At 42.7% G+C, this 21011-nt stretch overlaps 1 protein-coding gene across 2 annotated transcripts in view; it reads left to right on the forward strand.

The window, feature by feature from the left end:
* The window catches only part of LOC311134518 (solute carrier organic anion transporter family member 3A1-like), a 63556-nt gene extending 42545 nt beyond the window's left edge, over window positions 1-21011 (forward strand). The window contains exons 3-10 of one of the 2 annotated variants that reach the window (XM_084168218.1): window positions 8357-8455; window positions 8957-9244; window positions 14269-14433; window positions 14624-14822; window positions 16020-16188; window positions 16889-17061; window positions 17205-17269; window positions 19094-21005. In XM_084168218.1, coding sequence (XP_084024344.1) covers window positions 8357-8455; window positions 8957-9244; window positions 14269-14433; window positions 14624-14822; window positions 16020-16188; window positions 16889-17061; window positions 17205-17269; window positions 19094-19464 — 1529 coding nt within the window. In that variant the 3' untranslated portion in view covers window positions 19465-21005. Of the gene's footprint in view, window positions 1-8356; window positions 8456-8956; window positions 9245-14268; window positions 14434-14623; window positions 14823-16019; window positions 16189-16888; window positions 17062-17204; window positions 17270-19093 lie in introns of both variants that reach the window. The other variant, XM_084168219.1, reaches the window with a different exon arrangement.

A 21011-nucleotide genomic window follows, 5' to 3' on the forward strand; every position in this document is an offset into this window, starting at 1 on the left:
AAGCTATACGGGCTATGAGGTTCAGCAGCCATTATTGTGTTCACACTTCCTTGTCTTTCCCCGCAACGTGTAACGATCAATAGTCTTTGTTTAGAATATAAATGGCTAACATATTTTGGATGGTTACACAACTCTGTGTCACTTCAGAATGTTTAATTGCATATGCCACTAGCATAGTTTACATACTGTCCCGTGCACAGAACATGCTATTGGATACATACATGTGCAGTATTACACCTGCGATATGGTGAGTGCTTGTACGTAGGCTTATGTGTTTGATGGGTTGTATAGCTTTGAAACCATTTACTCCAGAGGTTTCATTAGGCTCTGGAGTGATGGTGCCAGGAACAGTGCAAGGCTGGTCACTGTCTTTTATGGCCTGCATTCTGGTCTGTATTGTGTTAGGAAGGCCCATTAGAGGGAGCTCTATAAACTGGAGGTGCCTGTAAAAGAGGTCCCAGATCTTTGCTTGACTCAATACACACATTAGTGGAGGAAAAGGCCCCTCCTGCCTTTAGATCAGGGTTGCAATGTTAAACATGCCATTCCCACTTCTATTGCATCTCTATTAAACCTCTCTGGAAGAAAAGCCCTCCTCAGCAGATATCTAGAACTTCTGAATCTGTGTGGTTTGGAACTACCCAGTTCTAGGTATTACATTAGGATATGCAAACCTGGCCCTGTTTTATGTTCATAGATGCAGCATTTATTACAACATGGAGCCTGGAGACTAACATTTTCATTTCCCCCAAAAATTATGTGCTGTAGGTCAGTGGGATGGACCAGTGGGTTAATTAATATCACTAAAGGATGTGACTGATAGACAGCAGGAAGTGCAGCCTGGTTCTGTTGCTCTCTAAGCAAATTAGTGGAAGACAGAAAGACTAGAGCCCAGCGGTTGTATTGAATTACATCTGACATGCTCTACAGAGAGTATAATTCATGGGATACTTAAATGCTTGAGCAAAGTACAACAGGAACAAATGAGTTTGTTTTGTACTTGTTCTATAACAGAACTGCTTGAAGAAAAGGGGATTTCAGAGGCAATTAAGGGAAAAATGTTGGACGAATACCAACAAGACCATTTGGCTCAGATTGTGGCCTTAATTAAGATTAAGATTTATTTCATTAAATGAAAATGGCCATTATTTCCCTTGCATAGTATAATATAGCAGTTTTGTCTTATCTGCTTTCATAAAACTTGAAATCAATGGAAGTCCTTTTTAGTTTAAGGCGTGTCTGATTTTAATGCTCATTTGCTTGTACTGTAACCTCCCCATGCAGAGTAAAATGCTTGCTATCTCTGTCATCTAGCAATGCTCAGGTCCAGTTTTGCTGAGATCACTGGAAAGACTTGAGGTTTGAAAACATTTGAGCTGGTTCACCCATAAGATGGCTGGGGAATAACCAGAGGCCATGCTAAATGTAACCAAGCCTGTCAGTGGTGGCCTAGAGGGGAATCTCATAAATGAACCATGCAAAAATCACCTCTCACATACGGCCACACCACATTCATTATCCTACAGAGTTCAACCTGTGCTCTTCAGAAAAGTGTGAGGGAGACGGAGAGAAATGGAAAAGGTGAAAGGAGGCCTATCCGCTTGATGTCAGGAACTGGGGAGAGGATCACTTGCTTTGTACCTACTGTCCTGAGATGAGAGAGAGAGAGAGAGAGAGAGAGAGAGAGAGAGAGAGAGAGAGAGAGAGAGAGAGAGAGAGAGAGAGAGAGAGAGAGAGAGAGAGAGAGAGAGAGAGAGAGAGAGAGAGAGAGAGAGAGAGAGAGAGAGAGAGAGAGAGAGAGAGAGAGAGAGAGAGAGAGAGAGAGAGAGAGAGAGAGAGAGAGAGAGAGAGAGAGAGAGAGAGAGAGAGAGAGAGAGAGAGAGAGAGAGAGAGAGAGACAGAAGGAAGTAGGTGGGGGCTGCCTGTTTGTCCTCAGTAGGGGAGGGGTAGGCTCATGTGGTGCACCTGCCTGCCTGGAGAGAGAAACACGGGGTGTTCTTGCTCGTCCTCAGAGTGAGCTTTTCATCTGACAGCTCTAAAAATAAAACAACTCTTAGACCTGAGTGCTGGCCATTTCATGTCTTCCAGATAAGACCAAAGGAGGGGGGAAATGGCTAGAAGCACTGTAGAAGTCCTGCAGCTCTGTGTTTGTTGTGACTCAGGCAGGGCTGGATAGCTTCTGTCCCAGGTTCATATCACTAAGAATATCTTGGTTTCACTGCTATGGAATGTTAAGTCTCAGCATTCTTTTCCTCATCTGGAATGCTTAAACCAGCAGGATGACAACAAAATCATATGCCCCTCATTTTCTCAATACAGTGTCTTGTGTTCACTGTCAGAGGCACAGAACTCAGGGTCCTTAAAAAAGGTTGAATGTTGAAATATATTAGGTTGATGACATGTCTTGTGCAACAGATGTAGGATAGTTGAGTGTGATTACCAAGGAGACAGTGTTTCTGAAAACACTCAGTAGCAGTGAGAGTTTGGTTTAGCCTGTGAGTGAGTGGTTGTGGACTCACTCTAAAGGCGTCTGCATGCTTCCCAGCCGAAACAGTTCAGTAGAGTTTGTACATATATTAGGATGTCATTCTGTGACGTTTTAGTTCGTTTTGGACTTCGGTGAGGGTTTTTTCGGCTGTTCGGGCACACCATTTATTTTCTGGAGGCAATCCGAAGTTCAGAGCAGAAGTCAACAGTAGGGATTCTTCAATAAATTATTTGTTGTCATTCAACGAGAGACGACTCGTTTTCATGCACATTTTTTCATTGAAAAATACTGCACCAAACATCTTAGTTAGATGTCAAATTGCACGACTAAGATCTCTTCGGCAAAAACTTCAACATTTATGACAGATTTCTTGAGTTATTTCAGATTAATTCTGACTACTTTGAGGAAGCGTATACTGACTACAGTGTCTCAAAATGGACAAACAGTACTATTGCTGCTTTTTTCTAATTTTTCAAGCGAAGGTCTTTTAAGGGAGTATGCGAGCACACTCGTTCTGCACTGAAGCAGGCTGATGCCTTATCCGGCAAGCCCCTGGAAGGTGATATCACTAACTGAGTTTTTCTTCTTTGAGGTTTCCTGTGGTGAGAGCAATGGTGGTGTTGTTGCTATGTGGAGACAACACTCTCTGTTTCTAAGGAAAAGCTTGAAACAGCAGCTGCACAGTACTAATTTGATGCACAACAGGCCATTTAGTGTATACACAAGATGGAAACTGTGCTGCAGTTTCTCCTGAAAATGCTGTCAGCATGCATGACAACTTTATTGGCATACTCTTTTCCCTGTGCTTTCTCTCTCCTGTTTTTATTAAATGTTTACAGCTCTGTACTATTTTGGGAATAGTTTTGTTCCATGTAGTATTTTTTCAGTCTTTCAGGAATTACTTAACTGTAGAACACCATGGTGAAGCTAACAGTGATAATTTGGTGCATAACTTATTGTTTCACGGGAATTGACTTGTAGGCTATTCAATCACAGTCAGAGATCAGCAATTGTTACAGCTGGTTGGAGAAATAGATGACAGACTGTACTGGAGTCAGCTTCTAGACTACAGACACAGTGATTGATCCTAGAGCAGTGTTGGGGGAAAGTACTTTTAAAAGTAACTTGTTACTTGCAATAAAATAAACTTGTTATGTTACACCGTTACTTACTATGGAAAGTAACTAGTTACATTACATTTGCATTACCAAATACAGAAAACCTTCTGAAGAGGCCTTGCATGTGTTGGTCATTCATTCTTATGCCCAGATGAGGACGCACACTACCTTTGAATGGCTTGCATAGCCTACTGTCCGTAGGCTAATCTATAACTCAGGGATATACCAACTCAAGTAATAATGACAGATGCAGTATCTCCTTTACAATACTTAAAATAAATTATATAAAACCAACTCGAGACAGTAAAGGGCTCAAATACAAGGACAACTGGCTACTGTTTTACACACAAATACGAACTGGCCAGAGAGATTCTATGTAAAACTATACGATGACATTGTGTAATTGTAGTGCCCTTTCCTTTATGTTTATTGTGAAGACAGAACTGGAGAAATGTAATTTCTTATCAACTGAGCCTTACTTGATCACCTAGCTACGTTGTTTACTTTATTACCAGACAATAAATCGGGCAATAGCCTGAACCCGATGATCTTGTGTTTGCATGTGAATCCTGCAAGTAGCATCAGTCAAGATTCGAGGGGTAACATCTGTCCTTTTCTTCTACCAATTCAAAGTACTGTCAATAATTCCATGATAAAGGCTATTGTCTCTGCCATCTTGCTAGCTATCTAGTTACCAGCTACCATGCCAGCTACCCGCTGCAACGTTCGTGCAGAAACAGGAAGAGCGCGAACCACGGCGAACGTAGGCTGGGGGAGTGATTTTAAAACGTAGGCTGGGGGAGTGATTTTAATTTGTGCCAACAAAGAAAAAGGGAAATAATATTGTAAAAGTAACTCGTTACTTATTTGAAAAAAGTAGCTAAGTAACTGATTACTTAAAGGGATAGTTCACCCAAATTACAAAATGCCATATTGGTTTCCTTACCCTATAAGCAGTCTATGGACAAGGTATTAGAGCATGTTTCCCTGGCACTGTTTCCACATGCTAACATTTTAGCATTTGTGGCACAAATCCTATTCAAGTCATGGGACCGATATTAGCATTTTTCGGACATCACGTTGAAATAATCTATAAGTGACTTTGTTGAGCTTCACAATCAATTTTAGATACTTCTGGAGGATTTGGACATGAAGCGTGAAAAATGTTAATATTGGTCCCATAACTTAAATGGGATTTGTGCCACAAATGCTAAAACGTTAGCATGCGGGAACAGTGCCAGGAACACTGAACCAAAGCATGGATTGCTGTCATACTTTGTCCATAGACTACTTACAGGGTAAGAAAACCAATATGTAATTTGGGTGAACTATCCCTTTAAATTGAAAAACGAATGTGTTACCACAAAGTTATCTGAGTACTCTAACGCATTACTTTATAACGCGTTACCCCCAACACTGTCCTAGAGTAATCTAGGAGGCCTATATGTGATACATATTGTATGATTGACTTAGTGATATATCACTCTGGAACAGGAAAAACATCCTGCTGTACAATAGTGCTTTAGGGATATATACATTACTGTTCAAAAGTTTGGGGTCACTTAGAAATGTCCTTGTTTTCGAAAGAAAAGCAATTTTTTTGTCCATTAAAATAACATAAAATTGATCAGAAATACAGTGTAGACATTGTTAATGTTGTAAATGGCTATTGTAGCTGGAAAAAATATCTACATAGGCGTACAGAGGCCCATTATGAGCAACCATCAGTCTTGTGTTCCAATGGCACGTTGTGTTTGCTAATCCAAGTTTATCATTTTAAAAGGCTAATTGATAATTAGAAAACCCTTTTGCAATTATGTTAGCACAGCTGAAAGCTGTTGTGCTGATTAAAGAAGCAATAAAACTGGCCTTCTTGAGACTTGTTGAGTATCTGGAGCATCAGCAATTGTGGGTTCGAATACAGGCTCAATATGGCCAGAAACAAATAACTTTCTTCTGAAACTCGTCAGTCTATTCTTGTTCTGAGAAATGAAGGCTATTCCATGCGAGAAATTGCCAAGAATCTGAAGATCTCGTACAACGCTGTGTACTACTCCCTTCACAGAACAGCGCAAACTTGCTCTAACCAGAATAGAAAGAGGAGTGGGAGGCCCCGTTGCACAACTGAGCAAGAAGACAAATACATTAGAGTGTCTAGTTTGAGAAACAGACACCTCACAGGTCCTCAACTGGCAGCTTCATTAAATAGTACCCACAAAACACCAGTCTCAACGTCAACAGTGAAGAGACGACTCCGGGATGCTGACCTTCTAGGCAGAGTTGCAAATAAAAAGCCATATCTCAGACTGGCCAATAAAAAAAAAAAGATTAAGATGGGCAAAATAACACAGACACTGGACTTTTTCTTTGCAACATTAACAATGTCTACACTGTATTTCTGATCAATTTGATGTTATTTTAATGGACAAAAAAATTGTTTTACTTTCGAAAACAAGGACATTTCGATGTACAACAAGTGCTTTAATTTCTAAACGTTTAACCCGATATGGATGAAAATACCCTCAAATTAAAGCTGACAGTCTCCACTTAGTCATTGTATTTCAACTCTGAAGAGCTGGAGTACAGAGCCAAAACAACAAAAAATGTGTCACTGTCCCAATACTTTTGGAGCTCACTGTAGCTGTGTCTCTATTTGCCTTCAACCAACAGGCCATGTTGGCCTTAATGCCAACCTCCCAGACAACCAGGGTTTTTCCTAGGTCTCAGGAAGAAGCAATATGTTTTGTTCCCAGCTTGACAACCATGAAGTAAACACTCCAGACTTCCCTCTCTTTATCCAGACAAAGTGACCTGATTTGTCCTGTGTTATGACAGGAACAATGTGCAGTACTTTATTGCTGTGCCTTGCCTAGGAGAAACATAGTCATTTATTGATAGGATAACCTTACAAGCCAGTAATGTGAAACATGTAGCCTATGGAATATAAAGACTACTAAAACTGATAATGTGTTTGAATGTGCATGTTAATTCACTACTTAGGTGTGGGCAGTATGGTGGTATGTTCAGGAAGCAGGGTGTCATTGTCAGCATTCACAGTGATGTACATGTATATACACCTTTGATCTGAGCAAGTGTAATTTAGTGAATGATGAAACTGACTCATTTTTTCCATACATGCTCATTAATTGGCTGCTCGAGGCGTATGCATAACATCTGTCATGCTGACTGGAGCTGGATTCCCATTGGTGCCGGTGCTATGGCCGACCCGGAGCCAGCACGGGGCTAATGTCAGGCGGCTGCTCCACTCAGTGGGGCTCCCGCTCCCTTCCCTTCCTCCCTCCGCCCCCTCGCTTTAATGGAGCACAACTGCAAAGGGAGCTGGGATAGCAAGGAGTGCTACTGCTTTTTAGTATCTCTAAATCATCAGAATTAGTCAACCAGCTAAGGCGTAATATCACACCTCTGCTTAAGTGTTCTCTGCACTTTCTAGACAGGGAAAGGGGATACCTAGTCAGTTGCACAACTGAATGCATTCAACCGAAATAGCACTGTTTCGTAATAATGAAGAACATTTGTAAACAAATGTAATTCCAGTAAACTCATTGCTGGATTAAAACATTACTATTTTAGGGTTCAAACCCATAATGTACCCATAACCCATAATGCACCCATAATGCATAATGTGACTACCATGCACTAGAGGGAAAAGGGAAACACACTCTGCAAACATACTTTATCTTGTGCAGACCTGATGAAAAAGAGAGAGCCACACTTCTATCTTCTGACATTTACAGTATCTGTGTTATTTTTTGCTGTGAATCGACTTGTGTTGGGTGAAGTGCTGCCTGTCAAGCCACCTCCCATTGTCTGTCTGCCCATCAGGCATTTCAAACAGCACCTGCCAAAACTCAGTATTACGCTAAGTGTAATTTTATTTCAGTAATAACATGGCCATGGGCTCTGAGCCTCCCCAGCACAAGACCTGACTGGCCTGAGCTTCAGCCAGAGGCTCTGGGGGAGTGTCAGTTGGTCCAGGAGCTGCTTACTGCTCTAACCCACGTTATCTATACTATCCAATGCCCTGGCTCACTAACACATTAAATGTGATGTTTTGTTTCCACTTTGAATGAATCAGTTTACATTAAATGAGACAATATGTCGAAAGGTGAAAGGAGATTTGGTGGCCAAATAAAGCCTCCCAGGTCCTCATGAGCGCTGGCTCTTTGTCCACCTCTGTCTGTCTGACTCCGTGTGCCAGGCTCTCACCCACCCTCTGACAGATAGCACTTTAATGAGGATTTGTGGCCACACTATTAGACTTGGGCTGTTTTGTAGATTTTTACTGTTTTATAGTAGGTCTCTTTTATCTATATCAAGTGAATTTGTTCTATATGTACAGTAGGTAGAGCAAGTATAATTTCTCTCATTATTGTATGGCATCGGTGGGTTGATGATTGTCAAAATCTGGCTGATTAGGATCAGAGGTGATACACATATTTAAGTGCAGTTCAATATAGTTTCCTTGACTTTTTTTAGCATGACTATTTACATAGCATGCTTAAATCCAACATTTGTCCATACAATGAAATAGTCCCTTGATTCCGGCCCTCTGTATTATAAAGCTTGCCCCATACTGCCCTCTGGAAAAAGCCACGGATTAGTGAACATGGTTCACCACCTTGTGGTTGAGTTTAGAATTGTTACATTACATCCAGGAGCTGGTTAACATGTGTTGTCTACTGTACTACTATAAAGCTTTATCTCTCTACTTGTCTCCATGTCATTCCAGGGATCGTCTTCTCTACTCTGGTGTTTGGGCCTGCCTGTGGTTTCCTCCTGGGGTCGCTCTGCACCAAGTTCTATGTGGACTTCCTATTCATCGACACCAGTGAGTTACTGGGAAATACAACCTCACATCACTCCAACACTGTTCTATGGAAAAACAATTGAGATGTGGCAGGTAGCTTAGTGGGTAAGAGCATTGTGCCAGTAACCGAAAGGTCGCTGGTTCTAATCCCCGAGCCGACTAGGTGAAAAATCTGTCGATGTGCACTTAAGCAAGGCACTTAACCCTAATTGCTCCTGTAAGTCACTCTGGATAAGAGTGTCTGCTAAAATGTAATGTCCATTAACCTAGCAACACATAATTAGAGCTAAGTACTTTGTTATTCAAGGTAAACCAAAATAATGTACATTTTGTTTATTAACATTATAGTATTATTATTGAATGATTGAATTATGAGCCTATAATGTAATTGTTAAATTCAAGTTAAATTAACACTCTCCCTCTAGAATCTAACATTGGAATTCCTCAGTAGTTGAATATAAGCCAAGAAGCAAGTGTTTTCCTCTCAATATTTAGTCTGATAAAAGTATTCCCTCTCCGCAGGTAAGCTGGACATCACCTCTGATGACCCTCGGTGGATCGGAGCCTGGTGGGGGGGCTTCCTCCTGTGTGGTGCCTTACTCTTTTTCTCATCCCTCTTCATGTTTGGCTTCCCCCAAACCCTGTCAGACCGAGAGAAGGACAGGGACGGTGGAGGGGAGAGTGAGCAGGCCATGCTCCCCTCTACCTCTCTGCCCCTGGACTATACTGAGATGCCCAAGTCCAGCAACGGGGTCGTACACAATAACCATGAGCCTGTCAACGGCCCCACCTGCTTTCAGCAGCTCAGAGGTGAGAGGGGGGACATTTTTTCTGTCTCTTTATATTGCATTGAGTATTTTGCAGTTAAATTAACACTTGTTATGTTTTATTATATTATTATATTGTATATAGTGTTGCACATCACTTGTTCTCCATCTGTATACCACCATGATTTGTTAGAATACCTCACAATCAAATGCCGACCCTATTAACTCCCAAGAGAATTATCTTCGGTTATAGTCACAGCCGTGTATATTCCCCCTCAAGCCGATACCACGACGGCCCTCAAGGAACTACACTGGACTTTGTGCAAACTGGAAACCACATATCCTGAGACCGCATTTATTGTAGCTGGGGATTTTAACAAAGCAAATTTGAGGAAAACGCTACCGAAGTTCTATCAACACATTGCCTGTAGTACTCGCTCATCAAAAACTCTCGACCATTGTTACTCCCCTTTCCGGGATGGTTACAAGGCCCTCCCCCGCCCTCCCTTCGGAAAATCAGATCACAACTCCATCCTGCTCCTCCCTTCTTATAGGCAGAACTTCAAACAGGAAGGACCCGTGCTAAGGTCTATTCAACGCTGGTCTGACCAATTGGAATCCATGCTTCAAGATTGTTTTGATCACGCGTACTAGGATATGTTCCGTGTTGCCTCTGAGAATAACATTGACGTATACATGGACACGGTGACTGAGTTCATCAGGAAGTGTATAGGGGATGTTGTTCCCACTGTGACTATTAAAACCTACCCAAACCAAAAACCATGGATAGATGGCAGCATTCGCGCAAAACTGAAAGCGCGAACAACTGCATTTAACCACGGCAAGGTGACTGGGAATATGGTTGAATACAAACAGTGTAGTTATTCCCTCCCACGGGGGGCCAGTATGAAAAATATAAATAATGTATAAACTCACTAACTGTAAGTCACTCTGGATAAGAGCGTCTGCTAAATGACTAAAATGTCAAATGTAACGCAATCAAACAGGCAAAACTTCAGTACAGAGACAAAGTGGAGTCGCAATTCAACGGCTCAGACACGAGACGTATGTGGCAGGGTCTATAGACAATCACAGATTACAAAGGGAAAACCAGCCACGTCGCGGACACCGACGTCTTGCTGCCGGACAAGCTAAACACCTTCTTCACCCGCTTTGAGGATAACACAGTGCCACTGACGCAGCCCGCTCCCAAGGACTGTGGGCTCTCGTTCTCCGTGGCCGACAAAAGTAACATTGACTATAGCTTAGCCTTCAACACCATAGTACCCTCCAAGCTCATCATCAAGCTTGGGGCCCTGGGTCTGAACCCCGCCCTGTGCAACTGGGTCCTGGACTTCCTGACGGGCTGCCCCCAGGTGGTGAAGGTAGGAAACAACACTTCAACTACGCTGATCCTCAACACAGGGGCCCCACAAGGGTGCTTGCTCAGCCCCCTCCTGTACTCCTTGTTCACCCATGACTGCGTGGCCACGCACGCCTCCAACTCAATCATCATGTTTGCAGACGACACAACAGTAGTAGGCCCGATTACCAACAATGACGAGACCGCCTACAGGGAGGAGGTGAGGGCCCTGGCGGAGTGGTGCCAGGAATATAACCTCTCCCTCAATGTCAACAAAACGAAGGAGCTGATCGTGGACTTCAGGAGACAACAGAGGGAGCACACCCCTATCCACATCGACGGGACTGCAGTGGAGAAGGTGAAAAGCTTCAAGTTCCTCAGAGTACACATCGCCGACAATCTGAAATGGTCTACCCACACAGACGGTGTGGTGAAGAAGGCGCAACAGCGCCTCTTCAACCTCCGGAGGCTGAAGAAATGTGGCTTGGCCCCTAAGACCCTCACAAACTTTTACAGATGCACAATTGAAAGCATCCTGTCGGGCTATATCACCGCCTGGTACGGCAACTGCACCGCCCGCAACCGCAGGGCTCTCCAGAGGGTGGTGCGGTCTGCCCAACGCATCACCGTGGTCACACTGCCTGCCCTCCAGGACGCTTACAGCACCCGATGTCTCAGGAAGGCCAAAAAAATCCTCATGGACATCAACTACCCGAGCTTCGGCCTGTTCACCCCGCTATCATCCAGAAGGCGAGGTCAGTACAGGTGCATCAAAGCTGGGACAGCTTCTATCTCAAGGCCGTCAGACTGTTAAATAGCCATCACTAGCCAGCTACCACCCGGTTACTCAACCCTGCACCTTAGAGGCTGCTGCCCTATGTACATAGACATGGAATCACTGGTCACTTTAATAAAAAAAATATCTTACTAGTCCCCCGTGGGAATTGAACCCACAACCCTGGCGTTGCAACCGCCATGCTCTACCAACTGAGCTACACGGGACTAATAATGGAACACTAGTCACTTTAATAATGTTTACATAGTGCTTTACTAATTCCATATGTATATACTGTATTGTACTGTATTTTAGTCAATGCCATTCCGACATTGCGCATCCTAATATTTATATATTTCTTAATTCCGTTCTTTTACTTTTAGATTTGTGTGTATTGTTGTGAATTGTTAGATACTACTGCACTGTTGGAGCTAGGAACACAAGCATTTCGCTACACCCGCAATAACATCTGCTAAATATGTGTATGTGACCAAAACAATTTGATTTGATTTGATTTGGCTTATGGCTGTTACGTGCCCACACATGGTTCTATACAGTACTCATGTCAATGTTGGAGCATTCCGTATGAGGCCAAATAAACATATTGTAGTCTCCACAATCTAGAAGATACTCAAATCAAATCCAATGTTATTGGTCACAGGCTTAGTAAACAACAGGAGTAAACTAACAGTGAAATGCTTACTTACGGGCCCTTCCCAACGATGCAGAGAGTAAAATATAGAAAAAAATACACAATAAGTAACGATAACTTGTCTATATACACTGGGGACCAGTACCGAGTCGATGTGCAGGGCTACGAGGTAATTTAGGTAGATATGTACATATACAGTGCCTTCGGAAAGTATTCAGACCCCTTGACTTTTTAAATTTTTAAATTTTAGTCATTTTAGCAGACGCTCTTATCCAGAGCGACTTACAGTTAGTGAGTGCATACATTTTTCATACTGGCCCCCCGTGGGAATCGAACCCACAACCCTGGTGTTGCAAGCACCATGCTCTACCAATTTCCACATTTTGTTACGTTACAGCCTTATTCTAAAATTGATTAAATAGTTTTTTTCCCTCATCAATCTACACAATCTACACACAGTATACCCCGTAATGACAAAGCAAAAACAGGTTTTTAGAAATGTTAAAAATAAAAAACTGAAATATTACCCTTTACTCAGTACTTTGTTGAAGCACCTTTGGCAGCGATTACAGCCTCAAGTCTTCTTGGGTATGACGCTTGGCACACCTGTATTTGGGGAGGATTCTCCTATTCTTCTCTGCAGATCCTCTCAAGCTCTGACAGGTTGAATGGGGAGTGTTAATGCACAGCTATTTTCAGGTCTCTCCAGAGATGTTCAAACGGGTTCAAGTCCGGGCTCTGGCTGGGCCACTCAAGGACATTCAGAGACATGTCCCGAAGCCACTCCTGCGTAGTCTTGGCTATGTGCTTAGGGTTGGTATCCTGTTGGAAGGTGAACCTTCGCCCCAGTCTGAGGTCCTGAGCGCTCTGGAGCAGGTTTTCATCAAGGATCTCTCTGTACTTTGCTCCGTTCATCTTTCCCTCGATCCTGACTTATCTCCCAGTCCCTGCCGCTGAAAAACATCCCCACAGCATGATGTTGCCACCACCAATCTTCACCGTAGGGATGGTGCAGGTTTCCTCCAGACATGACCCTTGGCATTCAGGCCAAAGAGTTCAATCTTGGTTTCATCAGGCCAGAGAATCTTGTTTCTCATGGTCTGAGTCTTTAGGTGCCTTTTGGCAAACTCCAAGCGGGCTGTCATGTGCCTTTTACTGAGGAGTGGCTTCCATCTGGCCACTCTATAAAGGCTTGATTGGTGGAGTGCTGCAGAGATGGTTGTCCTTCTGGAAGGTTCTCCCATCTCCAGAGAGGAACTCTAGAGCTCTGTCAGAGTGACCATCGGGTTCTTGGTCACCTCCCTGACCAAGGCCCTTCTCCCCTGATTGATCAGTTTGGCCGGGCAGCCAGCTCTAGGAAGAGTCTTGACGGTTCCAAACTTATTCCATTTAAGAATGATGGAGCCCACTGGGTTCTTTGGGACCTTCAATGCTGCAGAAATATTTTGGTACCCTTCCCCAGATCTGTGCCTCAACACAATCCTGTCTCGAAGCTCTACGGACAGTTCCTAAAACCTGTTTTTGCTTTGTCATTATGGGGTATTGTGTGTAGATCACTGAGGATGTTTATTTATTTAATCCATTTTAGAATATGGCTGTAACGTAAAATGTGGAAAACTTAAGGGGTCTGAATTCTTTCCGAAGGCACTGTAGGTACAAATGTAGGATCTTAATTTGATCACTCTTTTTTTGCTGAGAATGTTCCTGCACAGCAGGAAATATAACTTGTAGTATATTCAAGGTTTAAAAAGGCTTCTAAAGTTAGTAATTTCCATTTAAAAATGTCAGACTTGATTTGCCCTAACAAAAATGTATCAACCCCTACAAAAAAAATGCATTAATTATAATCCACATAATAATTCACATTTCCTGTTGCTGTAGGATTATTTTATTTTATTTTATGAAAATGTTTATTCTCAAAACTGCAATGAAGATTTGAAAAACACAGTTCCAGATGCTGTTTTGTAAAGTCTGCACTATTTTGTCTGATAGGCCATCTAGGGTAGTGTGTGATATATGTTGTCTGTTGTGAGAAAAGATAACAAGGGAATGAAATCCTCTGCTCCTACTGAAATTATGTAGCTTTTTAATAGATATGAGGAAAGAATAAAATAAATTCCACATACAAATTACAAAATGTTTTCAGATATTTATATTAACGTTATACCAGTTTAGTGTAACTGGCAGATTTTTGTTTTATAGCAAGAGATAGTTAGACTTGATAGCAGTTGTCTGTGTCCATGTGTTGCTTTGATATTAAGGATCTTCTCTTCTCAGTGATCCCTAAGGTGACCAAGCACCTCCTGTCCAACCCAGTATATACCTGCATCACGCTGGCTGCCTGTATGGAGATTGGTGTAGTGGCTGGCTTCGCTGCCTTCCTGGGGAAGTACCTGGAGCAGCAGTTTAACCTCACAACCTCCTCAGCCAATCAACTACTAGGTGAGTGGCACGCATATGCACGACACACACACACTCTCTCTCTCACATACATGCACATATACACACACACATACACACAGCCCCAGACCCCCTGGTGCCACACAGTAGACAGAGAGCAGTACAATGAGAAGCATCAGTGCAGTATATGAGAAGGAGATTAGCTTAACCTGGTGGTATTAACTCTCTCTAGGTATGACGGCCATCCCCTGTGCTTGTCTGGGGATATTCCTGGGGGGGCTTCTGGTCAAGAAGCTGAACCTCTCAGCCCTGGGGGCCATTCGCATGGCCATGCTGGTCAACCTGATCTCCACCGCCTGCTACGTCTCCTTCCTCTTCCTTGGCTGTGACACAGGGCCTGTCGCTGGGGTGACCGTCCCCTATGGCAATGAGTAAGAACAGCCTGTACATACACTGGTTTAGTATATGTAATAGCAGCGCTCCTGTTGGGGGAAGGGTGTTTGATGAAAGTGGGAACAAAGTCAGCCACACTCTGACAACGGAAACGTTTGTCAGAATATACGTTTTACAAAATCAGTTTTCACCAATTTTTAAGAGACCAATTATAGGATAATAGCTTGTAGGGGAGAGTGGGGTAAGTTGAGACATTCAGCATCACTCCGTCAAGGGAAATATTGTATTCTTTCTAACAAAGATATCTACATATATTTAAGGATGTTGTGTATCCCTGGAAATAATCATAATTCATGTAAACATTACAGTTGAAAATTGAAAACATAGCTTGTCCAAAAAAAGTGGTCTCTTGGCACAACTTACCCCGGGTTTGGGCTAAGTTGAGCTGTGGGAAAGGGTAAGTTAAGCCACCTACACATTTCTGTACTGAATTCAATGTTACCACTACCTTTTTAAAATCATGACTATCTTTATTTCCCAAACACAACTCAACACAATCACAATCGCTTTTTTGTATTTTAATAAATGTAAGAATATTTTAACACCTAACAAACACAACACTTTTAACATAGGCCAGGCCTTGTTGTTACCTCATATCCCAGCGATAATGCCTTGCATTACGCCTGGGAAGAAAACACTTTAATTTGCTCAACTTGCCATTGGCTCAACCATTGGCTCAACTTAGCCCATGGCTTTTGGCTCAACTTACCCCAAGGCAAACATTTTGACTATATTAGCCCACACAGCTACAAGGATGCACTTTCATGCTAGGTTTAGGACCACATATTGAAGCTTATAGAGACCCCAACTGATGTGTAGAACAATCTAACACAATACATTCATTTGACTTGGTGAAAATCAGTTTTTTGGACCTAACTTGCTTACCAATTTTTTCTTGTGGTTTCTTCCTTCACAAACTCCATGAAATGATGACCTCTTTCTAAATATTTGGTCAAATGATTCATTTTGTGTATGGTTCCCTAGAAACAGGGATGGCTCAACTTCCCCTTTGGCTCAACTTACCCCACTCTCACATACTGGAAATTTGCTTTGCACTGTTTAGCTTGTTTATTTAGGGACATAGTAGCATTTCTGATATGTACACAGTATAGTCTGAACAGCGGTTTGTATCTCTCTCTCTTCCTCTCTCTCTCTTTCTCTCCCGCTCTCTCCAGGACACTGCGGGTGGGCGAGAAACCAGAAGTCCCCTGCATGAGTAACTGTAACTGCTACACCTCCTCAGTCAGCCCAGTGTGCGGCTCCAATGGAGTCACCTACCTGTCCTCCTGCTTTGCAGGCTGCACTACAACAGTGAGCACAGGCATCTACCCCCCTCCGGCTCAGGTCATTATCCTGGAAGCCTTCCACCCTCATCTCCCTGCGTCCCATTATGTCCTGTGATAGATAGAAGCATTCACCACAGCCCAAATTTTGGTCATTGAAGTACAGAGCAGCCATCCTAGAAATAGAATCCCTGGAATGGACACAATGTTCTGTCTTATGAGCAACGGTGGACCAGTACAATATGTTGTCTCCAGTGCTCATATGTACCATACAGATGCCCTGATATTATGTTACCCTTCATTAAACCAAAGTAACTTCCATCATGGCCTTCATGCACATCAAGCTGTGACAAATCCATTACCTTTCAATGGCATCTAGAGATCCTACATCTAGATGGTCTTCATTGTTACAACTTGCTCTGTATTTAGATGCTTCTCCCCATGCAGTGAACCGAAGCAGGCTGTGGATGAATGTTCTTTATCACACTCCTCTCACTTTTATGAATCATAGGTATTATATCTCTGTGTTACTGTGTGCAGTCAGAGCGTTGACCTTTCTACATATGAAATCTCTGGGTTTTTATTAACACTGCACAAATAGAGTCACCACCATTGGTCATTTTACATTTCCCCAACAACCTACATATAGAGAGATGAAAGAGATGTGAGACTGCTTTGTTGTATCTGTGTTCATCTGGCTTATTGTCACATAAAGTTAGAAAGTAACACTAATGCAGATATACCTATTCTCTTGTCTTCAGAATCTGACAGGGTGTACATGTATATCCAGTGACAGTGAGATGGCCACAGCTGTCCCAGGGAAGTGTCCCAGTCCAGGCTGCCAGGAGGCCTTCCTCACCTTCCTCTGTGTCATCTGTGCCTGCTGCATGATTGGCTCCATGGCTCAGACACCCTCCGTCATTATCCTCATCAGGTAACACCACTGGCATTCACCTTACCACCATGCCATAACTTGCCCAGTAGAACCCAGTCAAAATGAAGAGAAGGTTTACTTTACTCAGAGACATCTCTCTCTTTCCTGTGTGTAACAAATACTGTGTTCCCTTCTCTTCCTAGAACTGTGAGCCCTGAGCTGAAATCATATGCTCTTGGAGTTTTGTTTCTCTTGCTGCGACTACTTGGTATGTTATAGTACCGTTACACTTACATCTGAACTAGTCAGGTTGCACTGTTACATTACTTTGTTGATAAATCAAACATACTGAGGTTTCAGATGCTACAGGCTGGTCATGGCTCACATCAACACCATCATCCCGGAAACCCCAGACCCACTCCAATTCGCATACCGCCCCAACAGATCCACAGATGACGCAATCTCAATCGCACTCCACACTGCCCTTTCCCACCTGGACAAAAGGAACACCTACGTGAGAATGCTATTCATTGACTACAGCTCACAAAGCTCATCACTAAGCTAAGGACCCTGGGACTAAACACCTCCCTCTGCAACTGGATCCTGGACTTCCTGACGGGCCGCCCCCAGGTGGATAGAGTAGGCAACATCACATCTGCCATGCTGATCCTCAACACGTGGGCCCCTCATGGCTCACATTAACACCATCATCCCGGAAACCCCAGACCCACTCCAATTCGCATACCGCCCCAACAGATCCACAGATGACGCAATCTCAATCGCACTCCACACTGCCCTTTCCCACCTGGACAAAAGGAACACCTACGTGAGAATGCTATTCATTGACTACAGCTCACAAAGCTCATCACTAAGCTAAGGACCCTGGGACTAAACACCTCCCTCTGCAACTGGATCCTGGACTTCCTGACGGGCCGCCCCCAGGTGGATAGAGTAGGCAACATCACATCTGCCACGCTGATCCTCAACACGTGGCCCCCTCAGGGGTGCGTGCTTAGTCCCCTCCTGTACTCCCTGTTCACCCACGACTGCGTGGCCAAGCACGACTCCAACACCATCATTAAGTTTGCTGACGACACAACAGTGGTAGGCCTGATCACGAACAACGATGAGACAGCCTATAGGGAGGAGGTCAGAGACCTGGCAGTGTGGTGCCAGGACAACAACCTCTCCCTCAACGTGAGCAAGACAAAGGAGCTGATCGTGGACTACAGGAAAAGGAGGGCCGAACACGCCCCCATTCACATCGACGGGGCTGTAGTGGAGCGGATCGAGAGTTTCAAGGTCCTTGGTGTCCACATCACCAACAAACTATCATGGTCCAAACACACCAAGACAGTCATGAAGAGGGCACAACAACACCTTTTCCCCCTCAGGAGACTGAAAAGATTTGGTATGGGTCCCCAGATCCTCAAAAAGTTATACAGCCGCACCATCGAGAGCATCCTGACCAGTTGCATCACCGCCTGGTATGGCAGGCCCAAAAAATTCTCAAAGACTCCAGTCACCCAAGTCATAGACTGTTCTCTCTGCTACCGCACGGCAAGTGGTACCGGAGCGCCAAGTCTATGTCCAAAAGGCTCCTTAATAGCTTCTACCCCCAAGCCATAAGACTGCTGAACAATTAATCAAATGGCCACCCGGACTATTTACATTGCTGCTATTCGCTGTTTATTATCTATGCATAGTCACTTTACCCCTACCTACATGTACAAACTACCTCGACTAACCTGTACCCCTGCACATTGACTCAGTAATGGTACCCCCTGTATATAGCCTCGTTATTGTTATTTTATTGTGTTACTTTTTATTTTTTATTTTAGTTTATTTAGTAAATATTTTCTTAACTCTATTTCTTGAACTGCATTGTTGGTTAAGGGCTTGTAAGTAAGCATTTCACGGTAAGGTCTACACCTGTTGTATTCGGCGCATGTGACAAATAAAATTTGATTTGATTTGATACAGTTTGTTGACCAATACTGGTGTGATGTTAAGGCTAAAGTATTGATTTCTCCAGCTGTAGAGATGAAAAGCTTGTGCTGCTGATCTAATCTTCTCCTCACCTGTTTTGTAGGATTCATCCCCCCTCCTCTGATCTTTGGTGCTGGGATTGACTCAACATGCCTTTTCTGGAGTACAGAGTGTGGGGATAAGGGAGCCTGCCTGCTGTACGACAATATTGCCTACAGACATCTGTATGTGAGCCTGGCCATCGGTCTTAAGGTCACCGCCTTCATTCTGTACACCACCACCTGGTACTGTTTACGCAAGAACTATAAGAAATACATCAAAAATCATGAGGGCTATACGACACCAACCGAACTGTTCCCCTCCAGTCTCACGATGGACAACATGAAGGATGGGAGTCAGAACCCAAACAGGACAACGTTTATATACAACCTAGAGGACCATGAGTTGTGCGAAAATATGGAGTCGGTTTTATAGTTTCTGAACCATCAAAAGGACTATCTGCTCCATTTATAATTAAAAAAGATCATAAATGACGATCATCCTCCTTTATAATTTTTTTATTAAACAATAGAATGTTTTGAAGTCCTATACAGGCCCTGGAAGACTGTTGCTGCTCTTTTCTCCAAATCCTTGGTAACTTTTGATAGAGGCCATTTTGATTGTAGAGGTGTTATCAGCGAGGCTGTAGTCCAGTACCAGTGAAATCTGTTGTGATTGTTAGTAGAAGACAACTACTGTCTGGCTCTGTCCTGCTCCTAGGTGATTAGATGGTCAATATTATGCTTCTGTTAAAGGCTCCATACTCGCTCGAGTAAAACATGGACCAGTCAGTGAAAATGACAGGTCCTGTTTGGTCAGTTTCACTATGTGTTACATTTCGTTCCCTTCCATCATGGAACCAAGATATAAGTATAAATGATAGGACGTTTCTCCACGTTGCCTAGAATATACAAATAAAGAGATATTGTGTCATTCTGTGTTGCGTAATTTAAGTTTTATTTCGATGAAACGAACAGAGAGCTGTCTTATGTACTATATAGTGGAGGAAGTAGAGCGCTTGTACTGTATAGGACGATTGTCTAACGTTACTGTATGCATTCAGTGTCAGAATGAAGTTCAGTGGTAGTAGCTGAGATGGTGTTGATGTCAGCATACACTGTACAAAACCAGCACTCTTACTGGGACACAGACACTGGGTTTGACTATAAACATAGAACTTAGGTTGTCTTTCTATGGGTTCAAATGTTATATTATTCATATCCATTTCTATCATTGTGAAAGAGATCTATCTGTCTTTTTGCAGACTCATTTCTGAATGTTGTACAAGTTTCTTAGCTTTTCTATTTACATTTTTTATTTGCTTAGTTTATTAAAACCTAATATGTCTTAATATGAGGGATTATGCAGATAAGAATATCATTTATGTTTTGAGGGGGCTTTTGCACCATAAGTAGAAAAGCGAAGATTGGATTTTTGTGCGTGTTATAATGACATATCTCTTCAAGCTAAACAATGAAGATTAAAGTTTATATATTTGTACTTGTGAGGTTCAGAATGTTGTATTAGAGTGAACTAAACTGAGATGATAATATAGGAATTTGAGATTTAATTATTAAAAAATGTTTAGTTGTGATATGCATTACACATAAGATGGGAGCCAATGTCATAACAAGAAAGGAATACGAAACAAAGAGCAAAGCAAACTAAACCAGTGCTTTGTATAGGGCAGAGTAGCACTGCTTGTTACTTCAGAGCACGCAGAATCTGCATGTGAAGTCACACAAAAGGTACTGGGAGTAATTTATATGCAATGGCTGATAATCCTACAACAAGGTAATAGGCATTCTTATTTTGTTATCCGTTTACATATTTTTTTGAAGACCCTCAAGGCTTGATGGCACATCTAACTTCTTCTTTTACAGTTTCTCTACAGCAAAAGTTTTAGCATTGTCCCTTTTCTTACACTTTTTTGTATGGCAAGATATAATTTATTTTACTCTGGAAATAAAATTATTTTTCAG

This window comes from Coregonus lavaretus (assembly GCF_964263955.1).
Source record: "Coregonus lavaretus genome assembly, chromosome: 9".
In the NCBI taxonomy this organism is placed as follows: Eukaryota; Metazoa; Chordata; class Actinopteri; order Salmoniformes; family Salmonidae; genus Coregonus; species Coregonus lavaretus.